Source organism: Rhinopithecus bieti, unplaced genomic scaffold, assembly GCF_001698545.2.
Source record: "Rhinopithecus bieti isolate Rb0 unplaced genomic scaffold, ASM169854v2 scaffold_12049, whole genome shotgun sequence".
NCBI classification, from domain to species: domain Eukaryota; kingdom Metazoa; phylum Chordata; class Mammalia; order Primates; family Cercopithecidae; genus Rhinopithecus; species Rhinopithecus bieti.
In genome coordinates, this window is record NW_016807278.1 from 1,891,399 (window position 1) to 1,914,105 (window position 22,707).

The 22,707-nt window shown below is 53.4% G+C and overlaps 1 protein-coding gene across 3 annotated transcripts in view; it reads left to right on the plus strand.

The window, feature by feature from the left end:
- Positions 1-22,119, plus strand: part of SLC45A3 (solute carrier family 45 member 3) — a 24,615-nt gene extending 2,496 nt beyond the window's left edge. Inside the window, exons 2-6 of one of the 3 annotated variants that reach the window (XM_017880952.1) lie at positions 14,900-15,301; positions 16,183-16,968; positions 17,670-17,935; positions 20,113-20,460; positions 20,653-22,119. In XM_017880952.1, coding sequence (XP_017736441.1) covers positions 15,130-15,301; positions 16,183-16,968; positions 17,670-17,935; positions 20,113-20,460; positions 20,653-20,742 — 1,662 coding nt within the window. In that variant the 5' untranslated portion in view covers positions 14,900-15,129 and the 3' untranslated portion in view covers positions 20,743-22,119. Of the gene's footprint in view, positions 1-8,796; positions 8,889-14,899; positions 15,302-16,182; positions 16,969-17,669; positions 17,936-20,112; positions 20,593-20,652 lie in introns of those variants that run through there. The other 2 variants (XM_017880953.1, XM_017880951.1) reach the window with 2 other exon arrangements.
- The last annotated feature ends 588 nt before the right edge of the window (positions 22,120-22,707 follow it).

Consider the following 22,707-nt stretch of genomic DNA (forward strand, 5'->3'; position numbering starts at 1 on the left):
GGGGTTTTTTTTTTTTGAGATGGAGTTTCACTCTTGTTGCCCAGGCTGGAGTGCAATGGCACGATCTCAGCTCCCTGCAGCCTCCCCTCCTGGGTTCAAGCGATTCTCATCCCTTAGCCTCCCAAGTAGCTGGGATTACAGGCGCCCACCACCACCACGCCTGGCTAATTTTTTATATTTTTAGCAGAGACAGGGTTTCACCGTGTTAACCAGGATGGTCTCAATCTCCTGACCTCGTGATCCGCCCGCCTCAGCCTCCCAAAGTGCTGGGATTACAGGCATGAGCCACCGTGCCCCGCCTGAAAGACAGTTACTATATTGGCTGCTTCGCTAGGTGAGCTCCACCAGCTTGGCAAGTTACTTAACCTCGTCCAAGCCTCAGTATCCCTGGCTGCAAAATGGGGATACTACTTCCTGTATAGCTTTGTTAAGTAGATTATAACAGACATAAAATTTATAAACATAATTACGTAATATATAAAGTCTAAAAATTACAGCTTTATTCACTGTTATATATAGACTACTAAACTGTGTGTCTGACACATAATAAGTGCTCAATAAATGTTAGTACCAACTATATATTATATCAATCATTTGGGACTGAATGGACAGCAGTGCCTAGCCTGGGACTCTCTTCTTGGGCCTTGCTCTTAAAAAACAAAACGAAACTCTGCTCTAGACCTTATTTCTTGGGTAGCAAGGTCTCCTGGACTTTGGGGAGTCCGTTGAGAGACTGAGCTTTGGCAAAATGATTTGAATCTGATTTCCTCTTGTGCGAGTTATTTAAACTGTTTCAACTTCCTCCTCTGTAAAATGAGGATAATAGGACCTACCTCACAGTATTTCCAGGATTAAATAAGCTGATGTAGGTAAAGCTCTGAGCACAGCAGCTGCTTATAAAAAGAGCTTGATAAATGTCAGCTGCTGTTATTTGGTGACAATGGAGCCAATCATTGTGGTTTACACTTAGAAACCAGAGTTTCTTAGCAAGGGAATTAGCCCATAGATAACTGTATGTAAGCTACGAAGGACACATCTGCAGTTGAACTTGTGGTCCTGTGCAAAGATCACACCAAGATTGGATGTCCATGTCTCTCGTCTACTACTCTGCTACTGTGTGACTTGTATTTAATTAGTGCAGAAACCCCTACCCAGCCTACCTTCCCAGAGTATACCCCTCAGGCTGGAAAAGGGTACCATGAACATGAATGTATATCATGAGAAGTTAAGAACCTTCTATGCAAACAGTTATTTGTTGTTATTTTTAGGAAAACTGCATAGGGAGGGTGCCCTGAAATTGGGATTCTGCTCTGTCCTCCCTCCCCAACCCTTAGGATCTTTTGCACTGTTCTTTGGTGTCCAGAAAAAAAAACCCAGCCTAGCTTTCTCTGAACAGTTAGTGGCCCTGTTTGCTGGGCAGCAGGGGTGGAGACTGGACCAGCTGGTACCAGGCCCAGTGTCTTGAACACTGATGCCACTCGACTCCCAGCAGTAGAGCTGGAGTGTTGAGCTTTGTCCAGTGTATTAAGTGTCCCTGCTTGGGCTAGGGAGGGGGGCAGCTGGTGACAGAGCCGTCATGGGATGCTCCTGATCCCTGGCCAGAACTTCCTGTTGAATCCTTTTTTCTACTACATGGTCTGTGTTTTCCCCTCCACGGGAAGAAATCCACAGTTTTGCCACCGGCCCTGACTGACTTGTGGAATCTCTTGCTTCTGATGCTGGACATGGGCCTGCTTCCCCTATTAGCCTTGACTTCATTGCCTGTAAAATGGAGATAAGATTCACCTTGCATGGTTATGGTGAGGATTAAATGTGATGTGCATATTCAGCCAAGCGCCTGCACATGCCAGGTGTTCCATAGATGTTTGTTCCTTTCCCCTTCTTTTTTGCTTCTGGAGATCACTTTTTGGGGAGCGGGGACCAGCCAGCAAGAAGGGGTTTGGAGGCCACCTCCTGGCGCTGTAGTCTACAATCCCCAGTCACCATATCCAGGATAGACAGGATGCCCAGCCAGAGAGGATACCCTCAGGAGTAGCCAGCCCACAACAGCAGTTCTTGTCTTTCCCCTGTGGTCGCTGTGTGCCCCCCTGCCCCCTGGCCTTGCTAATCTCAAGTGTACTTTGAGTTGGCAAATAGCGTTCAAGCTAGGAGTGCCTGGCCCATCCCTAGGGATGTGGCAATTTAGATTCCCACTCCTGGCTCCTGTCCTTAGTGAGCGGAGCACCCAGGTAGCTTGAACGTGGCCCTGCCTGGATCCCAGGCACACTGGTAAAATCACATCCGACGGGAATCCTGATTCAGCCTTACCCATAGGCCTTCTGTTGGGCACCTACTTTTCTCAGGGCCTGTGCTTCTTGCTCTCCAGGAGCTGAAGCACTAGTCGGGAGGATGGCAGTGGGGGAAGGACTGCAAATCCAAGACCCTGAGGACTGTGGGCAGCCTCCAACCCTGGAGACTGCCTGGTTAGAGCAGTTGAGATTTAGCGGGGAGAGGGGATACTTGACTGCTTGGTTTCCAGGGGGCTGTGGAGGAGGTGTGAGATTTGAGCTGGGCAGGGCTCAGGTGGAAGGGAGAGGCAGTCCAGGAAGGGGAAGAAACCAGAGCCTGGTGACCACGTTGGAAGCAAAAACAAGCCCAGTGCTAATGAATTCTCTTATTTGGGGGCCCATGGAGGTATGCTGAGTCATCTAGTGACACACAGATAGCCAGCCCGGATCCGAGATCAAAACCCAGTCTCATGATTTTGAGTCCGGTATTGTTTCCAGCACACCTCACTGGGGAGAGGCCAAAAGGAGGGGTGGGAGTGATTAGAAGTCCCAGGCTCCAAGGGTCTTGGTTTACAGACATACACCCTTTTCTGCTGTTGGGGCTCAGAAAACAATACCCCAAAGTGAAGGCCTCAGAGGCAAAATTTCTTTCTGACCTCCTGTCTCTCACCCCTCATTCTCTCCTGAGGCAGGCCAAAGTGAATCCCTCTTTTCCAAGGCAGGTCATAGAAACTAGAACCCTTCTCCCCAAAGCCAGCCATATGACTTAAAAATATTACTCTTTCTCCTGACTTTCTGGGTAAGAACCGGCGATAAAGAAATGATCTGAGCTACCTTGTTTGATAGTAGGTAGTAAGGCCCTCATTGCAGAGGGGTCCCACCCCATTCCTGGGAGGAAGAGATCCTGCAACAGAGAGGCCGAGAGCAATCTGGACAGGTCTTGCTGGGCTTCACCATTCAGTCTATTAGCATTAGCTCATACCCTTTTTGTCTGATCACGTTTCTGTATCCTATGTGTGCTTCCTCAAACCTAAGCATAAAAATGGATACTTGGGCCGGGCGCAGTGGCTCATGCCTGTAATCCCAGCACTTTGGGAGGCTGAGTTGGGTGGATCACCTGAGGTCAGGAGTTCGAGACCAGCCTGCCCAACAGGGTGAAACCCCACCTCTACTAAAAATACAAAAATTAGCCAGGCGTGACGCACGCCTGTAGTCCCAGCTACTCGGGAGGCAGAGGCAGGACAATTGCTCAAATCCAGGAGGTGGAGGTTGCAGTGAGCTGAGATCGTGCCACTGCACACCAGCCTGGGCAACAGAACGAGAGATAGTCTCAAAAAAAAAAAAAAAGATACTTCACCCTGGGTTTTGGGGTTTTCATTTCTTTTTTTTTTTTTCTTTTTCTTTTTTCTGAGACAGAGTCTCACTCTGTCGCCTAGGCTGGAGTGCGGTGGCCGGGTCTCAGCTCACTGCAAGCTCCGCCTCCCAGGTTTATGCCATTCTCCTGCCTCAGCCTCCGGAGTAGCTGGGACTACAGGCACCCGCCACCTCGCCTGGCTAGTTTTTTGTATTTTTTCGTAGAGGCGGGGTTTCACCGTGTTAGCCAGGATGGTCTTGATCTCCTGACCTCGTGATCCGCCCGTCTCAGCCTCCCAGAGTGCTGGGATTACAGGCGTGAGCCACCGCGCCCAGCCTTGGGTTTTCATTTCTAAAGGCTCTTGTGTCATGTAAAACTATGATCAAATAAATTTGTATGCTTTTCTCTCTCTCTCTCTTTTTTTTTTTTTTGTAAACAGTGTCGATTTTGAGATGGCATCTCACTCTGTTGCCCTGCGCGATCTCGGCTCACTGCAACCTCCGCCTCCCAGGTTCAAGTGATTCTCATGCCTCAACCTCCTGAGTAGCTGGGATTATAGGCATGTGCCACCACACCCAGCTAATTTTTGTATTTTTAGTAGAGACAAGGTTTTACCATGTTGCCCAGGCTGGTCCCAAACTCCTGACCTCAAGTCATCTTCCCGCCTTGGCCTCCCAAAGTGCTGGGATTACAAGCGTGAGCCACTGTGCCCAGCCTGTTAATGCTTTTCTCTTGTTACCATATCTTTCGTTATAGAAGTGTCAGTTCTGACCTTTATGATGGGGAGGAAAAAGGGATCTCCCCACCCCCACCCCTATATTGCATAGTACCTACCTGCTTATCCCCCAAGGCTAAGCAACATGGCCGTTCCCACTAGGAAGCCCTGGAAGAACTGCATGTGCCCCCAACATTGGGTCCCCCCCCCCATGGATTTGTGTCTTCACACTTGTGCCACCTCATTGCACACCGATTGCATTTTATCCCTTTTGCCAAAGGGAGCTGTGATCAGTTGTTTCTGTGTCCCCAGCACCTTCACAGCGAGCTTACGCACAACTGAGGCTCTGTGGTGGTGGGTGCGTGGGTGGGTTTCAGTGCTGTTTGACATTCCCATAGGGGAGGTTAGGTTGCATGCACTGAGGTATACTTCCAAGGGTCAGCAAGCTTGGGATCTTGAAATCAGAAAATGAGTTTCTTTGGGGGCCCACTCTTTCCTTGCTCACCACTGAGTGACTATTTTTGAGAACACGCTTTCTGAGTACTGAGTCGGACTTGGAGCCCTCTGTTTATAAATGGGACTGATCATAGACTCTAGGACTCAGATCTAATAAAGCCTTACAGCCCACTGCGTTTGAAACCCTAGAGGTGGGACATGGCAGAAGTGGAACCAGCACCGTGGTCTGACTCTTGGTCCAGGGCGCTGCCCATCTGTAGGTTTGCACAGATCCTTAGTCTTCTGGCCTCTTTCCTGTGGGAGGTCAGGCTAAAGGGAAGAGTAGGATTGGCTGTACATGGATAGGGAGAGCTGTCTAGCCTGGCTGACTGGCAGGGGTCAAGTTCAGTAGGAGGAAGGCCATTCAGGCTTCTCTTTTCAGGGGCTGTATGAAAAGGCAGGATTGCGGGGAAGGAACTTCCAAGTGGCCTGGACGCTGTGCCAAGCTCCCTCGTCCCTCCCATGTTCCTATTCCCCTACCTTGGACCAAGGAATTTCTTGGTACTGCTGCCCCGCCTTGTAGGGAAGCATTTATTGTGGCCCAAGGAGAGAATTCAGTTACTAATTTCTGCCAGGAACAGAATCCAACTCTGGGAAGGACTAGGGAAGAGGCCAGTTCTGCCCCCAGATGTCCTGGTTACTCGGCTTACTTTCAAGTGACCGCTGACCCTTGGCACTCTGTTGGTGCCTGAGAGTATGTGGGCAGGTAAAGGATGGGGTAAGTGCAGCTGGGCATCCTTCTCCACCTCATTCCCCTTGACTACATTGGTAGGAGGTCATGAAAGTCCAAATACAAAGTAGGGATTTTATATTCCTATTTCACAAGGATGAACATGAATGCCTTCCTGAATGCCATGTAGCCTCGTCAGTGAGCCCTTAGGGGGTACCTGCTGGTGAAAATCACCTACGGGGGGTAGGGGTGCGTGTGAGATCACCTGGCTGCACAGATGTAAAGAACCTTCGGCATTATCCAGATTAGCTCTCATTTTACGGGTGTAGAAACTGAGTCCCAGAGAGGTGAGATGGCCTGTCTAGGGTACACAACTCTTAAAAAAAAAAAAGTGGCTGAAACAGGACTGCTGTCTCCTGGCTCCCAGTTCAGAGCACCTTCCAGCATTTTCAAATGGTTCGAATTTTCTGCTCAACCACTGTTTATTTGTGCAACCTTAGGCATGTTACGTTCTGAGACTGAGCTGTTCATCCTTGAATATGAATATTAAATACCTTGGATTTGGAGTGTATGAATTATATGAGTTATTGGAGAGAAGGTACAATATATCAAGTACCTAGCACACGCTAGACGCCTCTGAGGCAGTTAGTAGGGGTCGGCCACTGTGTTCATTTTCCCTGTGGATGGAAATCGTGCTGTCTCATAACTACGGGATCTTTGTCCCACCTTCCACCTCCCTTCTCAGCCTTCCTCCAGCAGGCAGGTCTGCTGCAGTGACCTCTCCTCACCTGTTGGGGCCAGCACCTGGGGAGGCAGTTGCATTCTTGGCATTCCTCTTGCTGCTAGGGGCTGGAAGAGGCGCTGGTGCGGTGAGGGAGGCACATGGGTGAGAGGGGAATGGAAACCGAGAAGAAAATGTAGTTGGTTTCCCCTAACCACGGCTGCTCCTGTTTGGGAATGAGAAAGCCCTTCCTCCATTGAGGAGGCAACCGAAGAAGTGGCTGCCAGGAACTTTCATATCCTGTATCTCAAACACACTCCACATCTATAAAGTTGGTGGTGTTAATCTAAGTTTCCGTGCCTGTAAAATGGGTATACTAATTGTACCCACCTCATCAGATGGTTGGAAGACAAAGACGCATGGCAGAGTGCCTGGCATGTATTGCAACCTCAATGTTGGCTGCTATTGTGCGTTTTCTTTTCTGTTTTGTGTGTTTGTGGTTTGTTTGTTTGAGACAGAGTCACCCTGTTGCCCAGGCTGGAGTGCAGTGTGGCACAATCTTGGTTCACTGCAACCTTGACCTCCAGATTTCAAGCAATTCTCATGCCTCAGCCTCCTGAGTAGCTGGGATTCCAGGTGTGTGCCACTATGCCTGGGCCTGGCTAATTTATGTATTTTTAGTAGAGACGAGGTTTCACCATTTTGGCCAGGCTGATTTAGAACTTCTTGACCTCAGGTAATCCTCCTGCCTCGGCCTCCTGGAGTGCTGGGATTACAGGCGTGAGCCACTGTGGCCGGCCTGCTATTATTCATTGTGGATGAGGAAACTGAGGCACCGGAGATGAAGTTACAGGCTCATGCAATTCTAATAAGTGGTGGAGCTGGCATGCAAACCCAGGTCGGGCAGACTCGCAAACCCAGGTCAACCTGCAGAGTCTGCCAGGGTTTGGGGACGTCAGGATTCAGAGGGTTGTCGTGCCTCGGGTGGAAGAGAGCTCCAGGTTGAAGAGCCCTGCTGGTCCTGGTTTGGAGGGCATGTCCAGTGTGACCTTGGGTTGCAGCTGTTCTCAGAAACGAAGTGTGATTGGGAGGCCCAGGTGCCTGGAGTCAGACTGTGTCTATATTGACTGTCACCACGGGATTGCCAGGTGACCCTTGGGAGAGTACCCATGCTTCAGCCCCAGCTTAGTCTGTCCAGGACTGACTGGCCAAGGTGAGGGTCAGGCCAGCCCCAGAATCCCTGTCACTGGGTAGGAGAGGGGAGGGGAGGGCAGTGCTGGCTCTAGGGACTGCCCCTCTGTCCCTTTCCCTCCCCTTCCCCCAATCTCCTCTGGCATTTGTTTCCTTTCCAAAGCTGGACTGGGGCTCTCAGACAGGGCAACAAAAGCCACTCTCCACCACGCCACTGCCACCTGTTGGGTTTTCACACATTGGGGGTGAGTGGGGGGAGGGAGCCGTTGCCCTTTTCCCAGTGTCTGTGGTGTGCCCCCTCTGCCCCCCTAGGGCCTGGGATTCTCTTTGCTGCCCGATGTGATGGGCTCAGGAGCCGGAGGGGGTGGGGGCCAGCAGCAGCTGGAAGGGGAATTGAGTGGGAAGGGGCTGGCGCTGGCAGCCGGAGAGAGTTTGATGGATTACTCTGCAGGCCGAGAGGTTTCTCCCTAATCCCCCTTTGTGTCCCGGCCTGCAGCCCCCTCACCCTCTCTGACAAGCTGCTAAGCAGAAGGCTTCCAGTCCCGGTGAAGAAAAGGCAGCTCAGCAGGGCGAACTCTAAATCCCTGGCCTCCGGGCCCTGGGGGAGGCAGGCACCAGGGAGCAAGTCCGGGGTGGGGCTGGGCTCCCCCGTCCCACTGCTGGCCCTTATTCTTTCTTAGGAGTCCCTGAGGTTGGGGGGCTTCATTCTGAGTGGGGTCCTTAGGTACCCCTGGAAGCCCTGTGAGGTTGTGAGCCTCCGCTCTTTCTGCAAATCACTGTTTTCTCTAGGGCAGGCCTGGGGAAAGCAGAGACCCTCACTGCTTTGGAAATGTTTGGCCCCAGAGAAGGAAAGACTGAGTGGGTTGGGAGTCACCAAAGCCGTGGTTGTCTCATGCCGTGTCCCTCCCGCCATTTCCCTGGCAGCCCAAGCACACAGCACCCCTCACAAGGGATCCGTCATGGGGAGCTCATTGTCTCACAAGAATGCTCATTTCCAGGTCTGGCTGGTAGAGGCTGTTTCTCGGGTGTCCCCAAGGCTCCTGTGGAGCTGCAGTGAGGGTGGGGCTCATGTGGGGAGTGCAGTGTACCAGGTTTCATTAGGTAAACTGACAGCATTGGTGCCCTGGGACTGGGGCGAGTTGGGGGTGGGTAATGGGGATGAGGGCTGGGGAACCCCCAGACCTGAGAGGTCCGCTCCCTGTCCCCAACCTAGAGGACCCTGGAGAGCTCAGTTTGGAGCAAGGTGCTGGGGTCGCCCTTTTCTGCCATCTCACCGACCTGGGGCAGGGCAGCCTTGGTGGGGTGTGTGTCCAGGAGGTTGGCCCAGGGTGACCCCACCCGCTTTCCTCAGCTGAGTCATTATTCCTCGTGCCTCGCCAGCCCCCGGTTTCCCCTTCTGTGGGGAGGGCTGCGGGGTGGCTGTGAAGGGGAGAGGAGCCGCTTCTGAGGAGCCTGGGAGAAAGCAGCGGGTCTTTGTGAGTGTGCAGGGAACACGCAGGGTCGCCGAGCCTGCGGGGTCAGGGTGGGGGCTGCAGCCGTTTGATGTGCCTGGGTGGGGTTTGATGCTGGCCTACATAAAGAAGCCTTAGAATTGCTGCCTGACACAGGCCTGGGGCGGGGGCTGCCCCTAGCCTGGGCTTCCACTGGCCTCTGTCTGTCAGCAGAGGGAATCTGCTCCCCCAGCTCCACCTCAGCCGTGCGGGGTGGCAGGATTCCCTTTGAAAGCCCTCAAAGGCCTCTTTATACATCCCCCTCTGACCCTCCCTTCCCTTAGGGAGCTACCAGGGAGTGGGCTCGGGTCGGCTTTCCTCCTCCTCTGCCACTCTGTCTTCTGTATTTTGGACAAAGTTCAGGCCAAGTTTGTTCCTGTTGCTCAGTTTCATTTCCCCCAAAACTCCCTGCTCGGGGTCTGGTCTGAAGTGGGGGCTTTCCAATCCAGGAGGGTTTATCTGAGCCTCTCACCACCTTTGAGCCCATAGGAGTTGCTCCCTCTGGAGTTGGGCCTGGAAAGTCCTCAGTGTGTGGGGAGCATGTGGGAGGAGGAGGACTTAAGCCCTCACCCTTGCTTCTACTGCCACCCCTTGCTCTTAGCCATTCATTCATTAGGTCCCTTTTCTTGCTGGGGCGGGAGCCAGCCCTGGGGGTGTCACATATTGGGGTGCATAGGGGCATGTATCTCCCAGTACCTGGAGGGGAGCAGTGAGGATCCAGGTTCACTGACCTTGCCCAGGGCCCTCAGTCTCTCTGGGTTTTGATTCTGTTCCCCCAAGGATGAGGAAGGATGACCTGGGGCAGAGCTCCAGAAAGGTTCCCAGAGGCCTTGGGTTTCCTCCAGCTTTCTTGCTGTCTTGCCATTGCTGGGCCCAGAGAGGAGGGGAGATGGTTGGAACTTGAGAGGGACTTGTCCTAGAAGGCTGCCTGTTCCTTGCCTTTCTGAGAGGTCAGCCCCTCCACTTCCTTCCTCTTCCTGCCCACTCCTTGCCAGGTGAACACTGTGAGGCTGGCTCTTCTGATTGATCTTATCTTTGCCAGACAAAGTATTCCAGGAGTAGTGGGGCAGGAGGATTTTAGAAGCATCTCCAAGACCGGAGGGTGTAGGGGAGAATTGGACCCTGTCCCCAGGAGGATGGGGGAGTTCTGCAGACTTGGGGCAGGAGGCGGGGTTCCAACACTGATCTGTCACTTGCAAGCTTTGGCAAGAAGCTTGCCCTGGGGCTGCTGATGGGAGTGGTGGCCAGGAAAGTGGTACTGAAAGACTTCTTGTTCTCTGACCTCCCTGAGCCTGAGAACTGAGAAAGGCTGGGCTCTTCCATTTGTGCTCCGGGGATGGCGAGCCGCTGGACTTAGTGCTCAGGAGTCCTCTGTGGTCTCCTTAGCCTGAGGACCCTGGAGTAGGGATGAAATGACAGGGACCGAGGCACTGGAAAGGATGCAAGGATAAGAAAAGGGGGCTTTGGAGGGCAGAGTGTGCTTATGGGCTTGGAACTCCTCAGGCAGTTCTGAGCTGGGAAGAGTAAAGTCTGGGGGTGTCGAGAGGACTCTGGACCCCTGGGCAGAGTAGAACTCAAACAAGGGAGGACGGGCTCTGCGACCAAATACAGGGGTGCTTGAAGCCTGCCCCCTTCCTAGTCAAATGCTTTCCCCACCTGGTCCAACCCCTAGTTATCAGGTAAAAAAATCTCTGGGTGGGGTTGGGGGGCATTGGAGAAAGGCAACCCAGGAAGGGGGAAGCTACTAATGAGCTATCTGGGCTGTAGGAGGATGGTGGGGGGCACTCTTCTCTTTATCCCTTTCTTTTTGTCTTTTTCCCATGTGGGCTAAGAAGGATCCTGCTAATTCCTGGGGGGCCTGGGAACTGGATTAAGGGAGGGGCAAAGCAGGTGGGGTGATTAATGGTTGCTGGACAGCTGTGGTTTATTTTTATTTATTTGTTTTTTTAGAGATCAAGTCTCACTCTGTTGCCCAGGCTGGAGAACAGTGACACGATCATAGCTCACTTGCAGCCTCGAACTCCTGGACTCAGGAGATCCTCCCACCTCAGCCTCCTGAGTAGCTAGGATTATAGGTGCATGCCACCATGCCCAGCTAATTTTTATTTTTTATTTTATTTATTTATTATTTATTTTATTTTATTATTATTATTTATCTTTGAGACAGAGTCTCGCTGTCTCCCCCAGGCTGGAGTGCAGTGGCGCGATCTCGGCTCACTGCAAGCTCCGCTGCTTCCTGGGTTCACGCCATTCTCCTGCCTCAGCCTCCCGAGAAGCTGGGACTACAGGCGCCCGCCACCACACCCGGCTAATTTTTTTGTATTTTTAGTCGAGATGGGGTTTCACCGTGTTCGCCAGGATGGTCTCGATCTCCTGACCTCGTGATCCACCCGCCTCGGCCTCCCAAAGTGCTGGGATTACAGACGTAAGCCACCATGCCCAGCCTATTTTTTATTTTATTTGAGATGGAGTCTTGCACTGTTGCAGGGGCTGGGGTGCAGTGGCACAATCCTGGCTCACTGCAACCTCTGCCTCCCGGGTTCAAGCGATTCTCCTGCCAGAGCCTCTTGAGTAGCTAGGATTACAGGTGCCCGCCACCACCCCAGCTATTTTTGTATTTTTAGTAGAGATGGAGTTTCGCTATGTTGGCCAGGCTGGTCTGGAACTCCTGACCTGGTGATCCGCCTGCCTCCGCCTCCCAAAGTACTGGGATTATAGGCGTGAACCACCATGCCCAGCTATTGTATTTATTTTTCGAGACAGAATCTTGCTGTGTCATCCAGAGCGGAGTACAGTGGCATGATCTTGGCTCACTGCAACCTCCACCTCCCAGGTTAAGTGATTCTCCTCCTTCAGCCTCCCAAGTAGCTGGGATTGTAGGTGCACGCCACCATGCCCAGCTAATTTTTGTATTTTTAGTAGAGATGGGGTTTTACTATGTTGGCCAGGCTGGTCTTGAACCTCCTGACCTCAGGTAATTTGCCTGCTTTGGCCTCTCAAAGTGCTGGGATTATAGGTATGAGCCACTGTGCCCTGCCTATTTTATTTTCATTTTTGTAGAAACAGGGTCTTGCTGTGTTGCCCCGGCTGTTCTTAAGCTCCTGTCCTCAAGCCATCCTCCCACTCCAGCCTCCCAAAGTGCTGAGATTACACATGTGAGCCACTGTGTCTGCCCTGCAAATTATTTTAACAATAGGGAGCAGCCAGGACTTAGAGAATGGGTGCAGGTTATGGGCGAGGCTGGGTCTAACAAAGTCTCTGTTTGCTCAGGGAGGACCTGGTCTCCTGAAAACCCAGAGCAGGTTAGCATTCAGGGCCCTCCCAGAACAAGGGTGGGGAGTCGAATGGGCTGGAAGCCTTTGGCCGCAGAATCCCTCCTCTTAGGCTGGATGGCACTGCCTCTTGGTCTCTGTGCTGTCTCCTGCTTTCCTTCTTGGGGGCACTGTGGAAATGCAGCAATGAGGGGCTCAAGTTGAACCTATGACAGCTCAGCTAAGACTGAGGTCTGGCCTTCACCTTCCTTTTGAAGACAGTATGGGTCAGTATTTTACACACCTTCTCATGCCACCTCCATAGGAGGCCCTGTGCCCCATCCCAAAGGGTGAGTCTGACCAGGATTTAGGGAAGGAGGCTGCTGGTTGCCCAGCCTTATCTCAATTCCCTTCCTTCATGATCTGCCAGCTGCAAAGCCCTTGAAGGTGGTGGTGGAGTGAACAGACCTTACCCAGGACTGATAGCCATCTATTTTTTTTTTTTTTTAGGCAGTGTCTCCTTCTGTCTCCCAGACTGGAGGCAGTGTTCTGATCACTGCACACTGCACGCTACACCCTTGACCTCCCAGACTCAAGCAATCCTCCCATCTCAGCCTCTTAAGTAGCTGGGACCACAGGTGCATACTACCACGCCTGGCTAATTTTAAAATTTTTTGTAGAAAGGAGGATCTCGCTGTGTTGCCCAGGCTGGTCTTAAACTCCTGGGCTCAAGTGATCCTCCTGCCTTGGCCTCTCGAAGTTCTGAGATTACAGGCGTGAGCCACCACACTTGGTCCTGATTTCTCTGTGGCACAGGTCAGAGCACCCAAAACACACTTTGTAACATGCAAGGCCCCATGGGGCTTAGTATTATGTGAAAAGAGAAGAGAAGTTGAAGTGCCTTTTATTATGAAGTGCTGAGATTGGCAGAGGGCATGAGTGGGGCCTGGGGGTGGTCTCTGGTGGAGGAGACTGGAGCCAGGCCCTCAGCCACTGTGGTCCTTGCACCAGAGTAGGTGCCCTTCAGTAGCATTTATGGGATTGAATTAGGGAGCAGAAGGAAGGTGCTCCAGCCATGAGTACCAGGAAGCTCTGTCCCCTTCCTCTGTTTTGGGATGGATGACAGATAAGGAGCCTCCTGCCTTTCCTCACCAAGGCTCACCCTCTGTAGTATCTACTCTTGATGCGTGACTTGGTTCCCTCTTTTGTAATCACTTTTTCTTTTTTTTTTGAGATGGAGTTTTGCTCTCGTTGCCCAGGCTGGAGTGCAAATGCGTGATCTCGGCTCACCGCAACCTCTGCCTCCCAGGTTCAAGCGATTCTCCTGCCTCAACCTCCCAAGTAGCTGGGATTACAGGCATGAGCCACCACGCCTGGCTAATTTTGTATTTTTAGTAGAGACGAGGTTTCACCATGTTGGTCAGGCTGGTCGCAAACTCTCAACCTCAAGTGATCTGCCCACCTTGGCCTCCCAAAGTTTATTTTTTTTGAGACGGGAGTCTTGCTCTGTTGCCCAGACTATAGTGCAGTGGCTCATTGCAACCTCCACCCCCCGGGTTCAAGCAGTTCTGCCTCTGCTTCCCGATTAGCTGAGATTACAGGCACCTGCCACCAGGCCCGGCTAATTTTTGTATTTTTAGCAGAGACAGGGTTTCACCATGTTGGCAAGGCTGGTCTTAACTCCTGACCTCAAATGATCCGCCTGCCTCGGCCTCCCAAAGTGCTAGGATTACAGGCGTGAGTCACCACACCTTGCTTTTCATAGTCACTTCTAAGCAGAGGCGACTGCAATGGGTGTATTGTCAGGGAGCAAGACTTGGAGGCCACTTGCTTGGCGGGGGAGATACAGGATGGTTCTCTTTGCACAGGAGGCAGGTATAGCAGGAAGGGGTGTGGGACTTCTCTGCTGAAAATTGAAAGGAGCACAGAAAAATTCCTTTCTCTGCCATTTAAGGAGCACAGAAGGGCTGCGCTGGAAGTGGCTGGGCATCCTGCCAGCTTGGGGGAGTCCCTGGTATCATTACAGGTGTTGCCAGGTGGTGTGGTTTCATGCCCCTGTGAGCTAGAACCTGGGGACGGTTCCATTCTCCCATGAGAGTTGGACAGCCACGTGTGGGATTGTTTCTTCCCCTTAAACGTTGACCTCAGGGAGGAACTCAAGGTAGAGATTTTCAGGCCTAGGCTCATCCCAGGGAGCCTTCTCTAAGTTAAAACCCAACCTAACAAAACAGCCTCTCCTCCCTTTCCCCTTCATCCTGGTCTTTGGTTAGGGGTTGTGGTACAGTGTGGCTCATGGCCAAGCAATGTGGAATAGGAAGTGTTACTCTTAACAAATGGGAACTGAACACCCCAGGTTTGGGGAGTAGAAAGGGAAAAGCAAACAAACCAGGCCTGGCAGAGGGTCTCCGGGGGCACCTTGCTAGCTGGTTTGATTGCTTCCCCTTCCCCTCCCCAGTACTAACAGGGAAGGGCAATTGTAGATTTTTCAAAACAGAGAACAACCAACATCTGTTTGGCTCTGGAGAGTGCGAGGTTTAAAAAATCATATTTACCTTATTAATTATGTCAGCCTTAGGCTAATATTAACATGCATTTCCTGACTGGGCAGCAGGGGGTGGCACCTTGGTGGCAGGGCCAATCGCCAGCCTGTGAATGATCAGGATCCAGACGATTTAGAGCAAATCCTGGAGACCTGGCTCTCAGAACTTAACACCCCGTGTGCTTGTGATTGCCCCGCCCTTTTAGGATCTGAGTGATGAGATGTGTCCCCACTGAGGTGCCCCACAGCAGCAGGTGTTGAGCATGGGCTGAGAAGCTGGACCGGCACCAAAGGGCTGGCGGAAATGGGCGCCTGGCTGATTCCTAGGCAGTTGGCGGCAGCAAGGAGGAGAGGCCGTGGCTTCTGGAGCAGAGCGGAGACGAAGCAGTTCTGGAGTGCTTAAACGGCCCCCTGAGCCCTACCCGCCTGGCCCACTATGGTCCAGAGGCTGTGGGTGAGCCGCCTGCTGCGGCACCGGAAAGCCCAGCTCTTGCTGATCAACCTGCTAACCTTTGGCCTGGAGGTGTGTTTGGCTGCAGGCATCACCTATGTGCCGCCTCTGCTGCTGGAAGTAGGGGTAGAAGAGAAGTTCATGACCATGGTGCTGGGTGAGTCACAACATCCTCCTTCCTTCCTGTTCCAGATATGTGCCACCTGGGATGTGGGGCAGGAGTACCTCTGCCCTGGGAGCTGCTTGGAGGGAGAGGTGATCTGCTGGGAAGGCACTGCTGGGCAGGAGGGTGACCCTGGGCTGAGGGGGCACACCAAGAGAAAGAAGAGAATATCAAGGACATACCCTAGTCACCTCTGGATCCCTGGTCCTGCACAGTGCCTGGCTCATAGGAGACACTGGAGAAAGGCTCCTAACCTTTGGCTAGCCCTTTTATAATTTACAGTGATTATCTCATTCAATGTTTACAATCATTCAATGTTTACAACTACCATTTGAGGTGATCCATTTTGCAGAGAGGGAAGCAGAGGCTTTTAAGAGATTAGGTAAGCCATAGCCGAAGCCAAATAGCAGCTGAACAGTAGAGCTGGGACTCCATCAAGGTCTCCCAGCTGGGGCTTGCTCCTACTCCTAGGACAAGGGGCAAACTTCTGACTGCAGATAAATTCTGCAAAAGCCACAGAAGGCAAGTAGTTACCATTGTGTGACAACCCCTCACCCCCAGGGAGAGGTGTCCCTCTGAGGATTGCAGGCTCTGGAGTCACACTGCTTGTTGAAACACTGCCTCTTACCCTCCCTAGGTCTGCACCTTTGAATAAGTATCACTTCTTAGTTGCTCCATGCCTCAGTTTGTCCATCTGAAAATGGGGGCATCTGTAATGCCTGTGTTATGAGGAGTAAATTACAGCATCCCTGTGAAGACATAGCACAGTGTCGAGTACGGAATGTTATCTCCATCCTTCTCACAGAGCTTGGGTCCCCTTCCCTTTGCCCTTTACTTGTCCCAGCTGTTGACTCATACTACTTCCCTTCTTGCAGGCATCGGTCCAGTGCTGGGCCTGGTCTCTGTCCCGCTCCTAGGCTCAGCCAGTGACCACTGGCGCGGACGCTATGGCCGCCGGCGGCCCTTCATCTGGGCGCTGTCCTTGGGCATCCTGCTGAGCCTCTTTCTCATCCCAAGGGCCGGCTGGCTGGCAGGGCTGCTGTGCCCGGATCCCAGGCCCCTGGAGCTGGCACTGCTCATCCTGGGCGTGGGGCTGCTGGACTTCTGTGGCCAGGTGTGCTTCACTCCACTGGAGGCCCTGCTCTCTGACCTCTTCCGGGACCCGGACCACTGTCGCCAGGCCTACTCCGTCTATGCCTTCATGATCAGTCTTGGGGGCTGCCTGGGCTACCTCCTGCCTGCCATTGACTGGGACACCAGTGCCCTGGCCCCCTACCTGGGCACCCAGGAGGAGTGCCTCTTTGGCCTGCTCACCCTCATCTTCCTCACCTGCGTAGCAGCCACACTGCTGGTGGCTGAGGAGGCAGCACTGGGCCCCGCCGAGCCAGCGGAAGGGCTGTCTGCCCCCTCCCTGCCGTCCCACTGCTGTCCATGCTGGGCCCGCCTGGCTTTCCGGAACCTGGGCGCCCTGCTTCCCCGGCTACACCAGCTGTGCTGCCGCATGCCCCGCACCCTGCGCCGGCTCTTCGTGGCTGAGCTGTGCAGCTGGATGGCACTCATGACCTTCACGCTGTTTTACACGGATTTCGTGGGTGAGGGGCTGTACCAGGGCGTGCCCAGAGCTGAGCTGGGCACCGAGGCCCGGAGACACTATGATGAAGGTAAGGCTCGGCAGCCAGCAGAGGCTGGTGTGGGAGCCGCCCACCAGAGACGACACTTGGGGCTGTGTCTGGGCTGGTGCCTCTCCATCCTGGCCCTTCTCTGTCAGGAAAGTGGGGATGGACCCAGTCTGCACACACAGCTCCTCATGGGTGTGGAACATCTCTGCCTGCAGTTTCAGGAGGGCCTCTGGCTGCTCTAGGAGTTTGATCAGAGTCATTGCCCCAGTTTGACAGAAGGGAAGGTGGAGCTTATTCAAAGTCTTGAGGGAGTGGAAGAGTCAAGGCTGGATTTCAGACCTGCCTGGTTCCAGCCGCAGTGTTGCCTCTGCTCCCCCGACGACTTTCCAAATAATCTCACCAGTGCCTTCCAGCTCAGGCATCCTAGAAGAATCTTGAAGTCTATGGCCAGCTGTCTTTGTGTTCCCTCTCACCCTCCTGTCCCCACAGCTGAGACTCCCAGGAAACCTTCAGACCACCTTCCTCTGCCTTCAGCGAGTGGCTTTGCCCACATTCTCTGAGGGTCAGGGGAAGAACCTGGACTCCCATTGCTACAGGTAGAAAGGGGAAGGGTGCTGGGGAGCAGGGCTGGTCCACAGCAGGTCTTGTGCAGCAGGTGCCTGGGGTCCCGCCTTCTCATCTCCTCAAGACTGCGCGTACCCTTCCCTCCCAGGCCCTGTCTGATGGCCTCTCTCCCTCTGCAGGTGTTCGGATGGGCAGTCTGGGGCTGTTCCTGCAGTGTGCCATCTCCCTGGTCTTCTCTCTGGTCATGGACCGGCTGGTGCAGCGATTCGGCACTCGAGCAGTCTATCTGGCCAGTGTGGCAGCTTTCCCTGTGGCTGCCGGTGCCACGTGCCTGTCCCACAGCGTGGCCGTGGTGACGGCTTCAGCCGCCCTCACCGGGTTCACCTTCTCAGCCCTGCAGATCCTGCCCTACACACTGGCCTCCCTCTACCACCGGGAGAGGCAGGTACTCATTGGCCGGTGGGTGGAGTCAGGGTGGGAGGGGTGGTCTGGGTTTTTGGGAGGCCCACTAGCCCAGAACCTGATATCTGGCAAGGAACTTTGGAGAAGGCTTCTTTGAATCAGAGAGGAAGCTCATCCTAGCCTCAGGGCCAGAGGCTTGGTCTACAGAAGAGTGTAGATTAGATTCTGGGAATGACTTCCTGGGGTCAGGACTGTGTAGCACTTGAATGGATGATTGCAGGAAATGTAAAACCATTAGTGGGAATCCCGAAGAGTCAGGCCAGCAGGAGCCCTAGGTTTCTAGGCTGGTTGTTCTATGAAGAGGCAGGCCGCTAGATCAGATGACCCCTGGGCCGGTCAGCCTCAGCAGATGGGAGTGGGAATGGTCCTGCCTTAGCAACACCTCTTTCTTCAGGGAGCAGCAACCTGACTTAGCCTGTGTCCTACTCTGGTCTCAAGATAGGGCAGGCTCCTTCCTACCCACTTCCTTTCTGGCTTTTCTAATTCCCTTTTCTTTTCCTGCCTCCCTCCTTTGCCTCCTTCCCTTTCCCCTTCCCCTTCCCCCGTGGCAGATATCTGAGCTTGACACCTGACCCACTCACTTGGGCACTGTGTGAGTTGTGGGGACCTCCTGCTTGGTCAGCCCTACACTAACCAGCCCTCCAGGGGCCCCCTTCCTTGGGAAGCCACCTAACCCAGGCGGTGTGGTCACCCTGTCCCCTCCACTGACCTCACTGAGCTACAACCTTGGGTGCTGGACTCTGCCTTGAGGGGCATGAAGTTGGGGTGTCCCAAGGGAGGAGGAGATGCAGGCCTGCTCTCAGAGAGCTCTCAGACTGTAGGGAAGACCTGTCCCTGCCTCTTACAGCACTTGAGGAGTAGGTAAGTTTGTAGCTGAGAGGCTGGTTAACTGAGTAGGTAGCTGCAGGGGGTGAGAGGTATGGAGGGGAGGGACTAAGGTTTTGGTTGGGGGAGCCTGATCCCCAAGACCCCTGTTAGCCCACTGATAACCTTCAGCCTTCACTCTTCTGCTTGCCTGGGCTGGGGGCAGGGGGCTGGCATCAGCATCCAGGCCTGAGTGTGTGCCATCGTGCCAGGGAACATTCTGGGGCTAGCCATCTTTTCCAGATGCAACAGCATGTCTATCCTCGAACCACTCCGGACTCCAGCCTTAGCAGACATTCCTGGGGTGGCAGGCAGGGAGGAGAAGTCCTGGGAGGCCCCTTCCTAACAGCAGCTGATGGCAGACTTGGCACTGCACGCTGTCTGCCTGTTCCTTTACCCACTTGTTGAGCTGCATGGTGAGCCGTGGGCTTCCCTGGTGTTAGGTTTGAGCTTTGCCATGGCTCCTAGCTCGCAAATGCAGCCAACTCAACTCTTCTGGCATGGGGACAATGTTGGATAAGACCTGGCCTTGTCCTTAAATAGGAGGCTCTGGGTCATCAAGGGCAGGGGTTGGGGGGATGCTGGTCGACCAGTCACTCTGATCTAAGTCAGACAGGAAGGAAGTGGGAAGCCTTCAACATTAGCACAGCTGGGGCTGGAGGAGGTGGGAAGAGGGGCACTCCTCCTGCTCAAGGTCTACTGGATTCTCCCTGCCCTAAGGCTGGGGACAAGGGAGCTCATGGCAGGGCAGCTACCCTAGTGGCATCTGGGACGCCAGAGAGGCAGAGCTTCTATGCACAGGGCAATGAGGATTTCCAGATGTCAAAGCGGAGGGCAGGCAGGAAGGAAGGTTAGGAGAGCCGTGTGGGGTTTGGGCTATCAGGGGCCCTGCCTTGGCTTTTGTTCCTCTATTCTGTGCGTCTCCTCCATCTTCATTCCCCCTGTGTCTTTTCCTTACCTTGGAGCTCTGTTCTGTCTCTGACTTGTGGTATTGAGTTTGTCTGCCTCTTACCTGTTCTAAGAGGCTAGAGGAGACCTAGACTTTGGGGTTCACATTTTGTCCCCGCCCCACCCATTACCCTTCTCCAACTCCTGAGGAAGGGTCCTGGTTAGACCTGCACCAAGTAGGGTCTTCATCTTCTCTCCTGCTCCTGATTCTCATGAAGCCCCATTGCCTGTGTTTTTCTGGCCCCTGGGGTGGAGGTGAGGGTCTGTTCTCACAGCTAGGGGGCGTGGGGGTCCCAGTGCTGGGTACACACCTGTCCTCTTCCCCTTTTCTTCACCCCTCCGCCTTAGGTGTTCCTGCCCAAATACCGAGGGGACGCTGGAGGCACTAGCAGTGAGGACAGCCTGATGCCCAGCTTCCTGCCAGGCCCTAAGCCTGGAGCTCCCTTCCCTAATGGACACGTGGGTGCTGGAGGCAGTGGTCTGCTTCCGCCTCCACCCGCGCTCTGCGGGGCCTCTGCCTGCGATGTCTCCGTACGTGTGGTGGTGGGTGAGCCCACCGAGGCCAGGGTGGTTCCGGGCCGGGGCATCTGCCTGGACCTCGCCATCCTGGATAGTGCCTTTCTGCTGTCCCAGGTGGCCCCGTCCCTGTTTATGGGCTCCATTGTCCAGCTTAGCCAGTCTGTCACTGCCTATATGGTGTCTGCTGCAGGCCTGGGTCTGGTTGCCATTTACTTTGCTACACAGGTAGTATTTGACAAGAGCGACTTGGCCAAGTACTCGGTGTAGAAAACTTCCAGCACATTGGGGTGGAGGGCCTGCCTCACTGGGTCCCNGTCCCTGTTTATGGGCTCCATTGTCCAGCTTAGCCAGTCTGTCACTGCCTATATGGTGTCTGCTGCAGGCCTGGGTCTGGTTGCCATTTACTTTGCTACACAGGTAGTATTTGACAAGAGCGACTTGGCCAAGTACTCGGTGTAGAAAACTTCCAGCACATTGGGGTGGAGGGCCTGCCTCACTGGGTCCCAGCTCCCCACTCTTTGTTAGCCCCATGGGGCTGCTGGGCTGGCCGCCAGTTTCTGTTGCTGCCAAAGTAATGTGGCTCTCTGCTGCCACCCTGTGCTGCTGAGGTGCGTAGCTGCACAGCTGGGGGCTGGGGCATCCCTCTCCCTTCTCCCTAGTCTCTAGGGCTGCCTGACTGGAAGCCTTCCAAGGGGGTTTCAGTCTGGACTCCTACAGGGAAGCCAGAAGGGCAGGGCATTTGATTCGCTGCATGCACTGGAATGTGGGGACTCTGCAGGTGGATTACCCAGGCTCAGGGTTAACAGCTAGCCTCCTGGCTGAGGCATACCTAGAGAAGGGGTTTTGGGAGCTGAATAAACTCAGTCACCTGGTTTCCCACCTCTAAGCCCCCTTAACCTGCAGCTTCGTTTAATGTAGCTCTTGCATGGGAGTTTCTAGGATGAAACACTCCTCCGTGGGATTTGAACGTATGAAAGTTATTTGTAGGGGAAGAGTCCTGAGGGGCAACACACAAGAACCAGGTCCCCTCGGCCCACAGCACTGCCTTTTTGCTGATCCCCCGACTCTTACCTTTTATCAGGACGTGGTCTATTGGTCCCTTTGTTGCCATCATAGGGACACAGGCATTTAAATATTTAACTTATTTATTTAACAAAGTAGAAGGGAATCCATTGCTAGCTTTTCTGTGTTGATGTCTAAGATTTGGGTAGGGTGGGATCCCCAACAATCAGGTCCACTGAGATCGCTGGTCATTGGGCTGATCATTGCCAGAATCTTCTTCTCCTGGGGTCTGGCTCCTCAAAATGCCTAACCCAGGACCTTGGAAATTTTACTCATCCCGACTGATAATTCCAAATGCTGTTACCCAAGGTTAGGGGGTTGAAGGAAGGTGGAGGGTGGGGCTTCAGGTCTCAACAGCTTCCCTAACCACCCCTTTTCTCTCGGCCCAGCCTGGTTCCCCCAACTTCTACTCCCCTCTACTGTCTCTAGGACTGGGCTGATGAAGGCACTGCCTGAAATTTCCCTTACCCCCAACTTTCCCCACTGGCTCCACAACCCTGTTTGGAGCTGTTGCAGGACCAGAAGCACAAAGTGTGGTTTCCCAGGCCTTTGTCCATCTCAGCCCCCCAGAGTATATCTGTGCTTGGGGAATCTCACACAGAAACTCAGGAGCACCCCCTGCCTGAGCTAAGGAGGTCTTATCTCTCAGGGGGGTTTAAGTGCCGTTTGCAATAATGTCTTATTTATTTAGCGGGGCAAATATTTTATACTGTAAGTGAGCAATCAGAGTATAATGTTCATGGTGATGAAATTAAAGGCTTTCTTATATGTTTATTGGCATGTGTTTCTTTTATGAGGGAAAGACCAGATCTTTCTACAACATTCTTAACTCCCTGTTCAGGGGGCCCTTTGGCTTTTGGCAGGTTCACTTCCCAGTAGCCACCAGCAGGTGGAGGCATAGACCGGCATTCTTTGTGTCAATTGCCAATTGGGTGGGGCTGTGCTGCACCTTGGACTGGGGGGTTTAGGAGTTGGGGAGAGGGGGTCTGGAAGAGTCTGAAGTGTGGGACAATGGTGGCATTTTCCATCTAAAAGACCCCAGAGTAGGGCTGGGTATGATGACTCACTCACGCCTGTAATCCCAGCACTTTGGGAGGCTGAGGCAGGTGGATCACTTGAGGTCAGGAGTTCGAGACCAGCCTGGCCAACATGATGAAACCCCGTCTCTACTGAAAATATAAAAAATTAGCCAGGTGTGGTGGTGTGTGCCTGTGATCCCAGCTACGTGGGCAGCTGAGACACGAGAATCGCTTGAACCCAGGAGGTGGAGGTTTCAGTGAGCCTAGATCGTGCCATTGCACTCCAGCCTCGGAAACAAGAGCGAAACTCTGTCTCAAAAAATGAAAAAAAAAAAAAAAAAAA